This window comes from Antrostomus carolinensis, unplaced genomic scaffold (assembly GCF_000700745.2).
Source record: "Antrostomus carolinensis isolate BGI_N321 unplaced genomic scaffold, ASM70074v2 scaffold45178, whole genome shotgun sequence".
NCBI lineage: Eukaryota > Metazoa > Chordata > Aves > Caprimulgiformes > Caprimulgidae > Antrostomus > Antrostomus carolinensis.
Genome location: NW_010331730.1, coordinates 845 through 15,670, shown reverse-complemented (window position 1 = coordinate 15,670; position 14,826 = coordinate 845). Strand labels below are relative to the sequence as shown.

Here is a 14,826-nt window from a genome sequence, read left to right as displayed (position 1 = left end):
TCCGTGCCGTAGTGGGGCACGACGCGACTCTTGTTCCCCTAGAGAACCAGCGCGGAGCCCGGGGGTGTGTGGCGGAGGGAGCCGAGCTGCGGGCTCCGTGCGGGAGCGGGAGCCGTGGCCGTGCTGCTCTCGCTCGGGTTCAGAGTTGCCCGCATCGCAGGTCCAGGATACAAGAGCTTGGGCAGCGCAGCGTCCTCCTCTGCGAGCGTTAACGTGGGCTAGAACTGGGAAGCTGCTGTTCTGTTTTGATTGTTTGGGGGTTTTAAAAATTTTATTTATTTTTAATAAATGCCCTGAGGTTTCTCTCATAGAAGGCCAGAACATCTCTGGATTTCAGACAGGGGACATATATGTGTTTGGTTTTTTTTTTTTTAACAGTATGGAACAACTGTTTTGGTTCTGTTCCCAAGTTTGTGATAGTAAAAAGCCTCTTGGTGAAAGCAACGTAGATAAAAAGCAATTGCAAAAGTTGCTGTAATAAAGATACTGTTCTGTGAATTACACTCTAGGAGTGTATGTGAAAGGATTGTGCCAGAGAAGCCAAAGGTGCCTGTGCCTACGAAAGCTGGGTCTGTAGGGTAAACTCTAGGTAGCACTGCCTTAAGAACGCACAGGACCCTTGTGGGGAGAGACTTTCCACTGCTGTTTCATGCTTCCAAACCGCCGGGTTTGAATAGTGACTGTAAAAGGCACTGGATTGTAAATGTCAAACTTCAGCTCGATAAATGTTGATAAAACCACAGCAGTGGTGTAAGTGTATCTTTACAGACTGGGGGTGTCACTCTGTGTCAGTTCTAACCCAGTAATCAAGTCAGGCCTTCTTCTGATGAAGGTTTAAACACTGTTAAAGTTACCATCTGAATTCCAGCCTTGTAAAGAAGGGCTGTTTGCTGACTGAGAGTCTGAAGCTCGCACTTGTCCTCAACTGTTTATGTCACAGGTTTTGGGGTGAGGATGGATTTCTTTTCTAGCCTTTCACTATCAGTTTTTATTTCTATGTATGATCTAATTAAACTGCCTGTTTCTTTGACTCTGTTATTCTTATCTTTGGCCACAGGTGAGGATGAACATCTCCAGTGTTTTTACTGTTTAATAATTATACCAGTGTGTTCAGTTATGGGATGTCCTGTAGTTTTAGACCAGCTGAGTTATTGGCACTGCTGTTACTCTGCCTCACTACGGGAGCCCATAGTTTGAGCTGGCTATAGCTTTTGGTGTGTTTGAGGTGCTGGAGGATTTGCATTTGTTTGAAGGAATAATTAAAACTATATTGCCTTCAAGATTGTCAGTTTTGACGTTACCACAATGTCACTGTCCAGCTTCACTTACTACAGAGATCACTCTCCCTGTAGCAGAGTTGCTGTGTTCAGTGGATGCAGCAGCACTCAGGATAACTTTTGTCCTGAAAATAGACCAGTGTTCACTGGAAGTTCCAAAATACAAAGAGTGCAAGGTGTGTGTCTGCTATTAGGGAATATCTTCAAACAGGAAGATACTCTGAATTAAAACTACTTCGTGCCTGAGGTTTTTAAACTATATCTACATTTAGAAATGCTTAAAATAAGACACTTTTAACAACCAAAAATTAACTTAAAAATATCTACAGGGAAGTATTCCCACCAGCTCTGTGATGGCGTGAAATTCTTGTTTAGTTTCAGCGTGGAATCTCTGGTCCCACGAGAACAAAGATCTGCTGTGTGATCAGGTGTTCACTGCAGTTAGTAAAGCAGAATCTCTGCCTGAGAGCTTAGTGGTTGGGTAAGCTTAGGCTTGATTAACTTCTGAGACTTCCCAAAAAGCTTATCCAAATAACTGCTGGAGTTGACTTATCAAAACAAGTGATGCCACCTTTATTTTCCTGGTTTCCCTGGCTGTAATGTAAAAATAGGAGCATTTGCTGTTGGTAAAGGCTAACAGCAGCACTGTGAAAACTTGTATTTCAGGTCCTAAGACAATTGTATGAACTTAGTATGAAGCAATCGGCTCTTTCTTTGCTTCGTGAGTAATTCTGTGCGTTACACCAGGCTGTTGTCAGTGTCAACCATCTGTACTAAACAGCTCCGAGGCCAAACTAGTAACGAGACAGTTCAATACTGTGGTTAAACTAAGTCACTTGAAGCTGCGTGTGTTTGTCATTGCACCTCTTCTCATAGATCCTTTTAAATTCTGCAAGGGAATAAAGAAGGAATACAAATTTGATAGATTTGCAGCCAAAGAAAGGAAGTTTTGTTACCACAGAGCCCTGTGCTGTGGGAAACTGAAAAACTTAAAACTTGAGTTACTGCATCATCTAGTGAGATGTTGCCTTCAGCTGCAGGTTGTTCTGGTGCCCACAGCTACCCGGGTGATGGGGCTCTTGGAGGTTTCTGTGCATTGTTGGCATTAAATAGTTCTTGATTCAGGCAGATTAAAATCTCCTCTTGGGAGTTGAGTTTTTTAACAGCTGGACCATCAGAATTTCTAACTACCATTGTCACTTGCTAAATATTATTTGAATTAGGTTTTATTCCTAAAAGATGAGTAATTAAACTAGTACATTTTGACTAACAGAACTATTTATTTACATTTTATCTCTCAGCCTTTAGCCTTTTACATGTTGATTCACCTTAAAAAAAAACCAAAAAACCAAAAAAACAACCAAAAAAACCCCCAAAACAACAAAACTTGTTAATTTCTAGCTCTGATTTAACTCAACAGTTAACAGGACTGGCAAATGATAACTGGAGCTGTTGATGTGATGACTGGGCTCTGAGGTTGGCGGGCTCTGCTGTTTAACAGCATCTTCATTGTTTGGAAATATCAGTTCTCAGCTTTAATACAAACGATCACCAGTCTAATTTTATTTTATTTATTTTATTTTAGTGCCAGAAAGGTAACTGCTTTAAGTAATTTTACCTGTAAATGGCAATAATGTTTGTACCTCTTCAGCTGCACTCTGTTTTGCTTCTATACACTCTATCCAAACTCAGGGAAGTGTTCTGTGATGAAAGCTTTCACGTTTAAATGTTACACATACTTGTTTATCCTCTTCCCCTGCGTGGCTCTGCCTTAAATGTCAGAAGTTATTAGTGTACTTAATTATAGATGTTCTGAAATGTGGACTCATTTTAAAGGTATTCTAGTAAATCTGTTAAAAATTGAAATATGTCTAAAATACGAAGCTTGAGTTTTGGAAGCTTTCCTTAATTCAAGGCTTTCTTTGCACAGTAGCTGTATAATTAAGTCTTGTAAGTCAAAAGTCAAGGTACTGCTACTGGTCAGTCTTCCTGGGAACAGGTAGCTTTGGCAAATGAGGTCTGAATTCTGTTGGGGTGAATATGCTGCAACTGCAAAACTCTCATCTTCTCTTTATTTTTGCTGCCAGAAACTCCAGATGAAAATGGGAAAACCCAGCGAGCTGACAGTCTTATTGTGAAGAAGATAAAGAAAAAAAAGAAAAAGAAACACCGGGAGGATATGAGGGGAAAACGCCTGAAGATGTACAACAAGGAAGTGCAGACAGTGTGTGCTGGACTCACTCGCATTGACAAAGAGACTCTGTCTCAAGGGCAGTGTGATAACTTAGAGATGAACAAGGAATCCTTCCGGTATCTGAAGGATGAGCAGCTCTGCAGACTGAATTTGGGTATGCAGGAATATCGAATACCCCAGGGAGTACAAACACCATTTGTGACACACCAGGAGCATTCTGTTCGCAGCAGCTTCTTGAAAACTGGCACTAAATTTAGTAACTTCATTCATGAGGAACATCAGTCCAATGGTGGTGCTCTGGTCCTTCATGCTTACATGGATGAACTCTCATTTTTGTCTCCAGTGGAGATGGAGAGATTTGCAGAAGAGTTTCTTGCGTTGTCATTCAGTGAAAATGATAAAAATGCAGCTTACTATGCTTTAGCCATAGTACATGGAGCAGCTGCTTATTTACCAGACTTCCTGGATTACTTTGCTTTTAACTTCCCTAACACTCCAGTGAAAATGGAAATTTTGGGCAAGAAGGACATTGAAACAACAACAATTTCGAATTTTCACTCTCAGGTAAGAACTGTTTAAAGGCATAGAAGCTGCACAACACCTCAGTTTGATTAATCTCATTAATTCAGAGCAGGGGTGGCCTAAAATGGGTAAGGCACAAACCTTTTTCTAAGCAAATGAAAAGAGATGCTGTTGGGACTGTTCTGCTGAAAGCTCTTTGTGTCCACTGGTAGCTGGTGAATCACATTTCAGACACTGCTAACCGTGACCTGTGGAAAGACCTGCTCTGATCTTCCTGCAGGCTTCCAGTTCATCTCCTAACCTCTGGAGAACACTGACATTGTTTAAGACAACAGGCAAGTCTGTATCAGGAGTTGTGTAGGCTGCAAACACTAACACTGCTTCTTCCTTTCAGAACAAGTTACTGCTTTACAGAAAGTTACTGCACGGTCCTTTGTGGTACTTTGAACACTTTCCAGCATTTCTCAGAGATGCTGTTAAATTAGTAATTCTGGCACTCAGTTTATGCATGTTTTTTGACAATGAATAGCTGCTGCAGCACTTATCTTAATCCAGCTTCTGTTTCTTGGTTTAAGTGATTCTTTGCACTAACAGATCTGCATCAGAGTGCATAGTACTCCAAAACCAGTCTGAGCATACAGACCTCTGCTGTCAGTGAGGACGCTTTTCACAGTGCACGTGGGCTCTGCAGATGTGAAACTTGTCCACAGCTTAGGTTTTACTCTCCTGTATTAGTGATTTATCTCTGTGTTCTTTGACATCATGATTACATTCTAATTTACTTTGAGTACACATGAGACCTCCTAAAATGGCTAAACAGTGCCAGTTGGATATTTAACAATTGCATTTTTTCTTGGTGAATGTCTCAGTCTTGTGAACATGAATAGCTGATGCTATAAATACGTGTGTGAGGAATGCATGGTAATAAATAAGATACTTCACTGGGTTATAGTCTGTGCTGGTATTTAAATGAATTCTATTTTAAGTACTGTCTAAACTTGATTAGGATTGAGCCAGGACTTAAGGTTCACTTGGTCTAAAACACCTCTCCAAACCCAGCTTCAGCATGACCTGGTTAATCCTCTCTGGCCGAAGAATGTTAGTGTGGCTCACACTGAACAGACAGAGAAGTACAGCTTTCACAACCCCTCAGAGGGCTGAACCAGGACTCTAATTTAGAGAATATAGATGATGCTAAAGTATCTAGTTTAAAGTTGATGCATTTCAATTGATGGTGGATTCAACTATGGTAGCTGCATGCTGCCAAAAGGCAAGTTTTACAAGCTAGTTTATCTAAGAGGCAGATAAAATCTCCTGCTTAAGGGAGCCCAGGGAGGACAAGTCCGGCTCTTTCACTGTTGAGGGATGAAGATTGGTGAAGCTTCACTTCTGGACCTTCGTGTATGAGAAATTGCACAACACAGAAGCACTGTATAGTTAAGCCTTTGCAGATTAAGCACGTGTTACAGTATTGTTGTGTGCTGTAATACTGATTTTATTTGTACTTGAAGATACTCAGTTAAAAGTCAACTCCATTCTACGTTGAATCTTCTGTATGCATGGAGCTGTCTGCTCTGCTGTAATGGGGCAGGGGGGTTCTGAGCTGTAGGTAGTCTTGAGTCCTGGAGACTTAGTGCCAAGAAATCAAACTTTGATCTCTAAACTGCAATTTAACTGAAAGTTGATGTGACCTTTGGCTTGTACAACATTAAGCTGCTTTTTTGTACCTTTTCAGACAAACTCGAGTTTAGTAGGAAGTGTCTCCAATTCAAAATGAGAACTTTAATCTGGAAGAATTCATAAAAATCTAGTGACAATTAACTCCCTTTGTTCTCAGGACAGTGAGGACAGTGTTAACTGAATGTTTATAACAAAGCACTCCAATGTGTATTTGTAGTATAACTCTTTGGATTCTGTATATTAAAAATACTTAAGCTTCAGTGTTCTCTGGATTTTTTTGCTTGCTCTGGCTCACTTGTTCTAATACTTCAGTGCTAAAGCTAAGCTTTACTTTGGACTAAGAGCTTCCAGGACTCAGATCACTAACAGTAATTTGTAAGCTTTTTTCATGTAAGAGCTCACTTCAATTTGAAGGTTCTTATCAGTGCAGCTAGAATGAACTCTTATTTTCCCTGTCAGTTGTTTCAGTACAGCTTCTGGGTCTGCTCTGAATTGGAATATATCTAGACTTGAAAAACCACTTCTGCTCTTTTTCCAAGAAGCAGCTGATTGACTCCCTGATCAGGTCTCTGTATGGTCCAGAGAGCAGTTAAACTGCCCCAAGGAGAGGGGCTTCTGGGAACAGGCCAGGAAGGAGTTGAGGGAGGGAGGCTTTGCCTAAACATCTATGTTTTTCTTGAAACTAGAGAGAAACTTGTGAAGCATAACCTCCCTTGTCTCAAGCTTATGCCTCCTCTGTACGTCCTCTTCTTACCCTGCAGAGGTACACTGCTTGCTTAGCCCTTCAGCAGGCAGGGCTCTGAATTATCTCAGTAACATACAAATACTGTAGATCTGTAACTTCTACAGGAAACTCTGATGCTGTCTGCTTCTGTTCTCACTCAAGTGTGTGAGACCCTGATAGGCACATCATTCAGCTGCTCTAAAACGTCTCCAGAAAGACTGAAGAGCTAATTTTAAATATGCCTGTAACTTCACTTTTTTAGTATGAGGTGGGGGATGCCTAGGGTAGTGATTGCTGTTTGGCATCACTGAGTGGTTTTGGGAGCCTGATGGTCCTTTTGCAACAGTAAAAATGATCTGATCTGTCAGCAGTGGCAGTTGGTGCTGGTAGGATCCACTGATCTTTTTAAAGAAGCACAGTGAACAAATTGTAGCAATGGAAGGAAAAACTGCACAAGGAAAAACTTGTGACAAACACCTGTGAAATACCAGTGAAACTCAACAGGTGGTTTCAATAGAACAGGTCTTGTCTGGAAGCAGTCTGTCTCTACTTACTTTGATAGTACCTGGCAGTTAAACTCCACTGAAGGACCAGAGCATTTCAGTCCTTAGCTCTCCCGTCGGTGCACAGAACTAGACTCATGCTGTGGCTTTGCAATACTGCTGCTCTGATTTGCATTCTAGCTAGCTGACAGAGTTGTTCCACTTTACTGACATTAAATATGAACCTTTACCTGTAATGTTCTAATAGGATTTGGGCACCTAACTTCCTCTTAGGGCAACAGCCAAAAAGAATTAACGATGTCTGAAGGTAGTACCTGCTTCATGAAATCTGTGTGGTCAGAACCAGGAAGCTGCATGTGCTCCTGGAGCTGCTAATGATGGTCTTGATGGACCTGAAGGTCGAGTGCTTGAGCTGCACAATGAAGTTATGTGAATGACTTAGGACATAAACTTCTACACATGCAGGCAGAGGTGATGGGGTGCAGCACTTGGCTTAGGGCTGAGGAATAAAGCTGTGTGTGAAGTCATCTTTGACCCTTATTTAGCTTTTAATTAAAATACGTTGTGCAATCAACGCAGAACTGCCAACTGCATATATACAAAGCTGAAGAAAGGAGGACTCTGGAAATAGGAGTGAGCTGAACTCCTATATAATTTAGAAGCTAAATATCTGTGGTTGCTGCTAGAGGATAAAATTGCAGCAGTAACTGTAACTTGTGCTTTATTAGTCTCTTCTAATTTACCTTTAACAACTTCATGGAACAGTTTACATCTGGTTTGTTAGCTAAACTGCAAAACTTAAAAAAAAAAAAACAACAAATAACCCAACAACTTTAATCTTGTGAGTTTATACACATATCTCTATAAATTGAGCTATAAAAGGTGTTGTACTTTCCATATGTGACTTTCAAATTGCAGATTTACCAGTCGTGCTCTGTCCTTTGTATCAGTGTCCTTAGCTGTGGACACTGGCTCTAGCTGTTCACAGCTGGAACCACTGGATAAATGTAGAGAGGCTGTTGAAAAGTGATGGAAGGTTGGGGCTCAGACACAACTGAGCCTAAAAACCAGATTAGTAACGGCAGAATTTCTGATCTTTTCAGGCTGAATAGCTGCTGGATCTGCATACGACCTGCTCTGTGGCCATATGGCACGTTAGAGCTGCAGTCCATGGGGTGAGACTGGAGTCTGTGCATATTCCCAAAGGCATCTGTAATGAAATAGGTGTAGATGAGTCCAAGATTCCTCTCGGCTCTGGCCTAGTGTGTTGTGTTAATCAATTTCAATCTCTAGTAACAGAACTAAACCTGTGGTGGTTCTGTCTGTTCCCTTCTGGCCACTCAGGTCAATCGAACGTACTGCTGTGGAACCTACAGAGCAGGACCCATGCGGCAGATCAGTCTCGTTGGAGCAGTGGATGAAGAAGTTGGGGACTACTTCCCAGAATTTCTAGATATGTTAGAAGAATCTCCGTTCCTCAGAGTAAGCAGTAACTTGTGGTGTTTTGTTTAGAGCACTATAGATATTTAAACAATTAGTAAGTTGCATATATTTCCAGGTAATTAGAAACCATAAGGTATTTTTTCTATCGATGTTCTTATTGTTTGGGCTGCAGAGGTACGTTCTTCCCTGTGTCCAAACGAAAGGTATTGAATTAGCTACATATAGGTGTAAAGAATTAAAAAATGAAATATAGTTTATCTTATATATAAGCTCCATAATAATCTACTTCCCTAAAAGCTAAGTTTGATAATGTTAGCTTGGAATGTATTTTACCTCTTGAACTTATTTTAGTTTCTATGCATTTCTTCTGAGCAAATTTGAACAAGTTTTATCAAAGGCATCATTTAATTTTTCTATCTCACCCAGTGTTTTGTGTTACGTGTGTTTTGTGTGTTGTTTTGGTTTTGTTTTCTTTCAGATGACTTTGCCCTGGGGTACTCTATCTAGTCTCAGACTTCAGTGCAGGTCACAAAGTGATGATGGCCCCATAATGTGGGTGAGACCAGGAGAGCAGATGATTCCCACAGCTGATATGCCAAAATCGCCATTCAAACGGCGCCGGTAATGTTTTGTTTTCCTTTCTGTGTTGAAGGTAAAACATTGCAGTTATGTCTGTGTTAGATCTAAGAACAAAACCTAAATACTTTACGTGTAACTAGTTCTTCAGAATGCTAATTCCCAGATTTTTCATTTTCATTTCTGTTTCAAGTTGTATCAGTGAATAAGAGAAATCTATTATTTCTGATGGTTATTTTATTTCACCACTTTTGGTACAAATATATCCTAGATCAGTGCTTTATTAAGACTGAAACGTTTTACTTATCCTTCAGGAGACTTGTTTTATTCACCTTATTTCTGTGGAAAGAGCTAATTGGTGGTGGGGGCAGGTGAAATGCTCTGAAACAGCGGAGAACTTTGCGCCATTCATGTCACATTTTCATGTTAGTGCTGAAGCGTTTGTAGTGCTGTCTGCGTTCTCAGGCAGTGTTGCAGTACAGGTATGTACTTGCTCTCTTGCTCAGAAAGAGCATGCTGTAGAACAAATTCTAGGAGATAAAGAACTGGAAGCATATTTTAATTGTAACTTCAAGCAGAATTTTTAGATGTACTCCCAAATAACTAGACTTCAGTGTCTATTAAAGTAGCTCTGTTTTACATACCATTAAATTCCTGGAAGATATCTTTCAGCACAAGTGAACAAAAATTATTTTCTGGCGATTGGATTTGTTTTATAAAGTTTGATCTCGTCACCTGACTTGTGCTTTGCTGTATTGTTTCAATCTTTTGTCGAATAAACACCTAGAAGAAATCAGAGGGAAGTGCTTTGGTCTTTGATTTTGAAGCCTGCAGCACACACCACTTATTATTTTAATTACAGATTATTTTAATACAAGTATTTCTTTTTGAGTAGTCTGAAACCCTTTTTAGCAAGCCTTTTTATTACTTTGTAGGTCAATGAATGAAATAAAGAATCTCCAGTACCTACCTCGGACCAGTGAGCCCCGTGAGGTTCTGTTTGAAGACAGAACAAGAGCTCACGCTGATCATGTGGGTCAAGGGTTTGACTGGCAGAGTACAGCTGCTGTAGGTGTCCTGAAGGCTGTGCAGTTCGGGGAATGGTAAGTGCAGCTGAAATGTGACTGTCCTGGTAGGAGGGAGTAATTCTGAACTGTTTTTTTTTTTCTTTTAAAAAAAAAAAGAAAATACTTTGGAAAACAAGCCCAATCAAAGAAATGGTTTAAACCCTGTAATGAGATAAATGCTGTCTAGAGCTTGAAAAACACAAACTGTATACCTTCTGTTTCCCTCTTCTTGAGGCTGTAGAAAAGTTGTAAGAGCAATTTGCAGAAAATAAGCCTCAGATACCATGCCTGTGATTGTTCTTTTCCTGAATAGGGGTATTAATGCTAACTTCTGTAACAGTAAACTAAGAACTCAGTGTCATTAATTTCATAGCTGCAGAGCTTTCTCATTTCATGTACCCAGGACATTGCTGTTCACCTTGCACAGAAACTAGACTTGCATCATTGTTATTTCTAGCAATTACAGTAGCAATTGGATAGCATCATTAGCAATATCATTAGATTTCCATATGAATAAAAGGTACCAGAACTTCCTTTACTCTGATTCACAGCCATTGAATGGAACCCAGCCCCTCATTGCTTCAGCTTCAGAGTTACTTTGTTACTTGACGTTTTTCCTTTAACAAAAAGTTATTATGTCTAATTATAGAATGAAAGAATTGAGGCAAATTGTGGTTCCTAGAAGGTGCGGAGAACTTCAGTAGTGGCAATCAGCTATTTGTCCATGAAAATATCACTTCTGTTGTGCATGCATCAAGAAAGAAGTAAAAATTAAAAAAGAAAAGAGAGGAATATGAATTATTCTTCCTTTTCAAAATAATACCTGTACTGACAAGTGATGAGACATCATGCCGAGTGTAAAACTGAAGCAGGTTGTTGGTTCGATTAAACTTTTTGCTGGAAAGAGCTATAATTCTCTGTAACTCAAAATAATAATAATGATTCTTTAAGAATCCCTGTAATTCTCATCTTTTTCTAGGAGCGACCAGCCTCGTATAACCAAAGATGTGGTTTGCTTTCACGCTGAAGATTTCACTGATGTTGTGCAGAGACTTCAGTTGGACCTGCATGAACCTCCAGTGTCACAGGTATCGAATCTTTCCTGGTGACAGTTAATTCTTAGCATTTTGGGAGTAGCTTCTGCCAGTTTTCAGGTTCACTGTATGGCCAGCCCTTTTGTATCCTCGGTGGCCCTCAGTTCACAGCTCTCTTGGAGCAATTTCCCTTCTCACGTTTCAGAACAGAATAGTTCAGTTGGAAGGGACCTACAATGATCATCTAGTCCAACTGCTTTTCATTTCCACCAGGCTGGGATTTGCGCTGTGAGTCACAACATGTGCTGTAGAAACAATTAGAAGTTGATGAAGTCATGTATGCCTGTTTCTGCTTTTTCTAATGTACTGATGTTGTCTTAGATTGCAAAGGCATCTAAACTCAGTCATCTCAGCCAAAGCAGTGCAGCCTCACCTGGAGCCTGCTGTTTCCAACTGTAACTGTAGAATGCTCTGAACTGTTCATTGTCCTCTCCTAAGATGTGCACATTAGATAAATTATATTTTTAAAGTCTAATTCTCATTTAAATTTGAAGTTTCTCCTGTGAAACAGAAACATCCTGATTTAGACAAAGTACATTGAAAATAGGTGGATACTGAATTGTTTACTCTAAGCAGTGAGTGTACCACTAACTTTACCATCTTTCCTTCTCTCAGTGTGTTCAATGGGTGGATGAAGCCAAACTAAACCAAATGAGACGGGAAGGCATTCGCTATGCTAGAATTCAGTTGTGTGACAATGACATCTACTTCATCCCTAGAAATGTCATTCATCAGTTCAAAACAGTGTCAGCAGTCTGCAGCTTAGCCTGGCACATAAGACTTAAACAGTATCACCCTGTGGGGGAGACTTCTCAAAATGCAGAAAGCAATTCAAGCTTGGACAGTAGTGCTCCTGGAAAGACGGAGCCCGAAGGTGAACGCCAGTGCGTGAGTGTAAAAATAGAGTCTGAAGAACCAGGTATAGAAATGCAGCTTACAACGGGGGTGCTCTCCTCTGTTTCTTCAATATCAGGACTTGTGCAACCAGATCAGGTGGCCCAGCCCCTTCCAGGTTTTAAAATAGAGTCTGATCAGCAACACAATCCACAGGATCATGCAGGCTCTTCTGTGTGATATGTATATAATCAAACATTTTTTTAACAACTTTTTAAAATTTTGATGTGAAGTTATAGTTTTATAACTGGCTTATGTTTTATTGGAGAAATCTTGCCTATAATTCTATAAAGAAAGGTGACATTCCAAAATGTCAAGCATATCTTTTTTACACAGATTATGCAAAATTCAAGTTGTATTTTAACCCCTTAGTACAACCTGTAACAGTGGTCTACCACTTCTTTCTGTTTAAGTAGAGATATTGAATATCTCCTCAAAGTCAGAATGAAATTCCTCCAGGAACACAAAAGGATTGAACTATATTGGTCAGTGTTATTTCCCGAATTTTACTTTATCTCTAATCTTCACCAGAAAGTGATGCTTTTGTAGAAGACTTGCAAAGTGACTTTCCCATCTCATTTTAATTGCTTAAAACAAACAAAATAAGAAAGCACAGCACTTTTGATGATTTGTGAAATTTTTGGTATGTCTGTTCTTGACATGTTTATATACAAGTTGGGTTTATATACAAGCTATAGAAATTGGTCTCTATTTCTTACAGTTCCTACAAAGGTGATCTGTAAAATTAACTGAAGAAAGTGTCTGATCCTGTTGAATGCAATGACTTACTGACCTAACACTTTTCATAGCACTGCTTATGTTGTTTGGTGTGAGGGTTTTGCTTCCAAAATACATCTTCCCTGAACATGATTAATACTAGTGTCAAAATTAGAGAACCTGTTGGTAGTCTTGTGGAGGAAACTGCTATCTTTGAGCACTTTAAGGCTTTAAAATACTAACCAACTTGGCAGCTTGTTCTGATCAGGTCGTAATGTGTCCAATGGAACCACACTTTCCTCTGTACTGATGCACTTAATATAATAGCATTGAGTTGATAACTGACTCGCACAGTGAGGCTGTCCTTATTCTAGGAAACCCTGTATTACTATTTCACAATAAAAAGTATTATGGCATTGGACTGCTGTTTCCATGTGTAGCTTCTGGGTGCCCAGGTACTGTGGAAAAATCAGTGGCACGTGCTAAATGTGTAGAGTGTCAGCTATCAACAGTTTTTAAACAATCTTTCAATATTTCTGGATGTTAAGGTGTAATCTGTATTTGACTTTCACTTGCCCCATTTATTATTGCCCTTTCCAGTCATCAAAAGGAAAAGTCCTGTTCCCTTTCTCCCTTCCCCCTCCCCACATTTAGAGTACAAGTTGGGTTTTGGTGCAACTTAAACTGTTTCCAGATAACTTTATTTGTTCTAATCCTCACTGGGGTAGGAAAGATTTGAAACACTATGTTAGACTAGACAAAAGCAAAGATGCTGTGTTAGTTCTGGCTGCATCTTTTTAATATCAATTATTACTCTTCTCTTTATAAGGGTCTCTAAAATATGTTACTCTATTATAAATCTTACTTTGTGCAATATTGTTTGTGTAGGCTTTTATATACATATTAGCACCTCAGTGTAGAGGTCACTATTTTAAACTGATAGAAAAATAATCATCAGAAGATACTGCAGTGATTAGTTAGAACCTGTATTACTCCTTACGTGTATGTATGTATTGTCTTCGGTACAAAAATGAGGACTAGGAAATATTTCAATTTAAAACTAATTTACAGATTGAAGTGGTAGTGACTTGTTTAGTAATCTGTGTAAATAAGGTGTTAGAATGGAGAGCTTTTATGATGCAAAGTAATGTGATTCATGCAGGGGTGTAATTTAATCTTAGCAGAAATTCTAGGTGACCCAGGCTGGCTCATGGGCGAAGCCGTCTGTTCTCTGGTGGGTTTTTTCCACTTTTTATGTTGAGAGGAATTTCATAGCTTTAAGGGTTGTGCAAAGTAAAGTTCCTCACAGGCAATAGTGGTTTCAGTTCATCCTTTGCATTCAAAGATCCTATCACCCAAGGGTGTTCTTTCCTTTTTACGAAGTCTGCTAGTCTTCCAAGTGCCCATTTCACTTCTCACACGTGCTGTTCTTTGGTCGTGTCAGTAGAGGTTCATCGGTAAGAAGGTGGCCGTTCTTTGACAGCCAGCACTGCGTACGATCACTCAGGAGCTGACAAACCTGCAGATGCTACAGCGAGTCTGCAAACATAATTCTAAAGGCAGAATAAACAGATTAAGAGCCCCCCATACACCAACTTGTCTGGTTTAGAGTGGAAGTTGAAATAGAATGAAGAGGGAATCAATTTGGAGGTTTTCTGTGAATTCCATTGGCGTGTTTTCAGATGGCTAAAGGAGGAGGATCAGAGTGGCTCATGTTGCTTTTGAAAGTAGCTTTAGTGAAATCTGTGACTACAGCCTGAAATACCAGGAAAATGCTCTGACTTATCTCTCTGGGTGCAGGGACGTGACCAGTAGCATCGTGCTCTCTTTGTGTGCAGTTCAGTTGCTAATTTAATATCTGATGTCAGATTTAAATACAGAAGTGTACCTTGAAATGACTTGAGTGTTGCTCATGCTGTTCTAGCATGTTTGGAAGATTGAAGAAGAGAGGAGCAAACTGTATAAAAATCTATTACCTAAATCCTTTATCAGCTTTGGTACCCTTGAGCCAAAATGACACGCTGTTTTCAAACTGCGCCTCAATTCTGGGTGTAAAGTGTGAGAGGGTCTGCTTATGAAGCTGGTCGCTATACTGCCTAGCTGTTACATTTCAAGGTCACTTCAATTGCACTGAA

General features: G+C 39.9%; 1 protein-coding gene across 1 annotated transcript; it reads left to right on the top strand.

Annotated features, from left to right (window-relative positions):
- The first annotated feature begins 3,365 nt into the window (after positions 1-3,365).
- Positions 3,366-12,584, top strand: RSBN1 (round spermatid basic protein 1). Its single transcript, XM_029086297.1, has 6 exons — positions 3,366-4,035; positions 8,245-8,382; positions 8,822-8,964; positions 9,855-10,022; positions 10,966-11,074; positions 11,696-12,584. Exons 1-6 carry the CDS (start codon positions 3,457-3,459, stop codon positions 12,152-12,154), a joined length of 1,596 nt encoding a protein of 531 aa, XP_028942130.1. The 5' UTR covers positions 3,366-3,456; the 3' UTR covers positions 12,155-12,584.
- The last annotated feature ends 2,242 nt before the right edge of the window (positions 12,585-14,826 follow it).

Excerpts from the sequence above, each read along its gene's own strand:
- RSBN1 (XM_029086297.1), top strand. The coding sequence starts at position 3,457 with ATGAGGGGAAAACGCCTGAAGATGTACAACAAGGAAGTGCAGACAGTG. Across the intron at positions 4,036-8,244 it reads TTTCGAATTTTCACTCTCAG|GTCAATCGAACGTACTGCTG; the intron begins GTAAGAACTGTT and ends CTGGCCACTCAG. Across the intron at positions 8,383-8,821 it reads AAGAATCTCCGTTCCTCAGA|ATGACTTTGCCCTGGGGTAC; the intron begins GTAAGCAGTAAC and ends GTTTTCTTTCAG.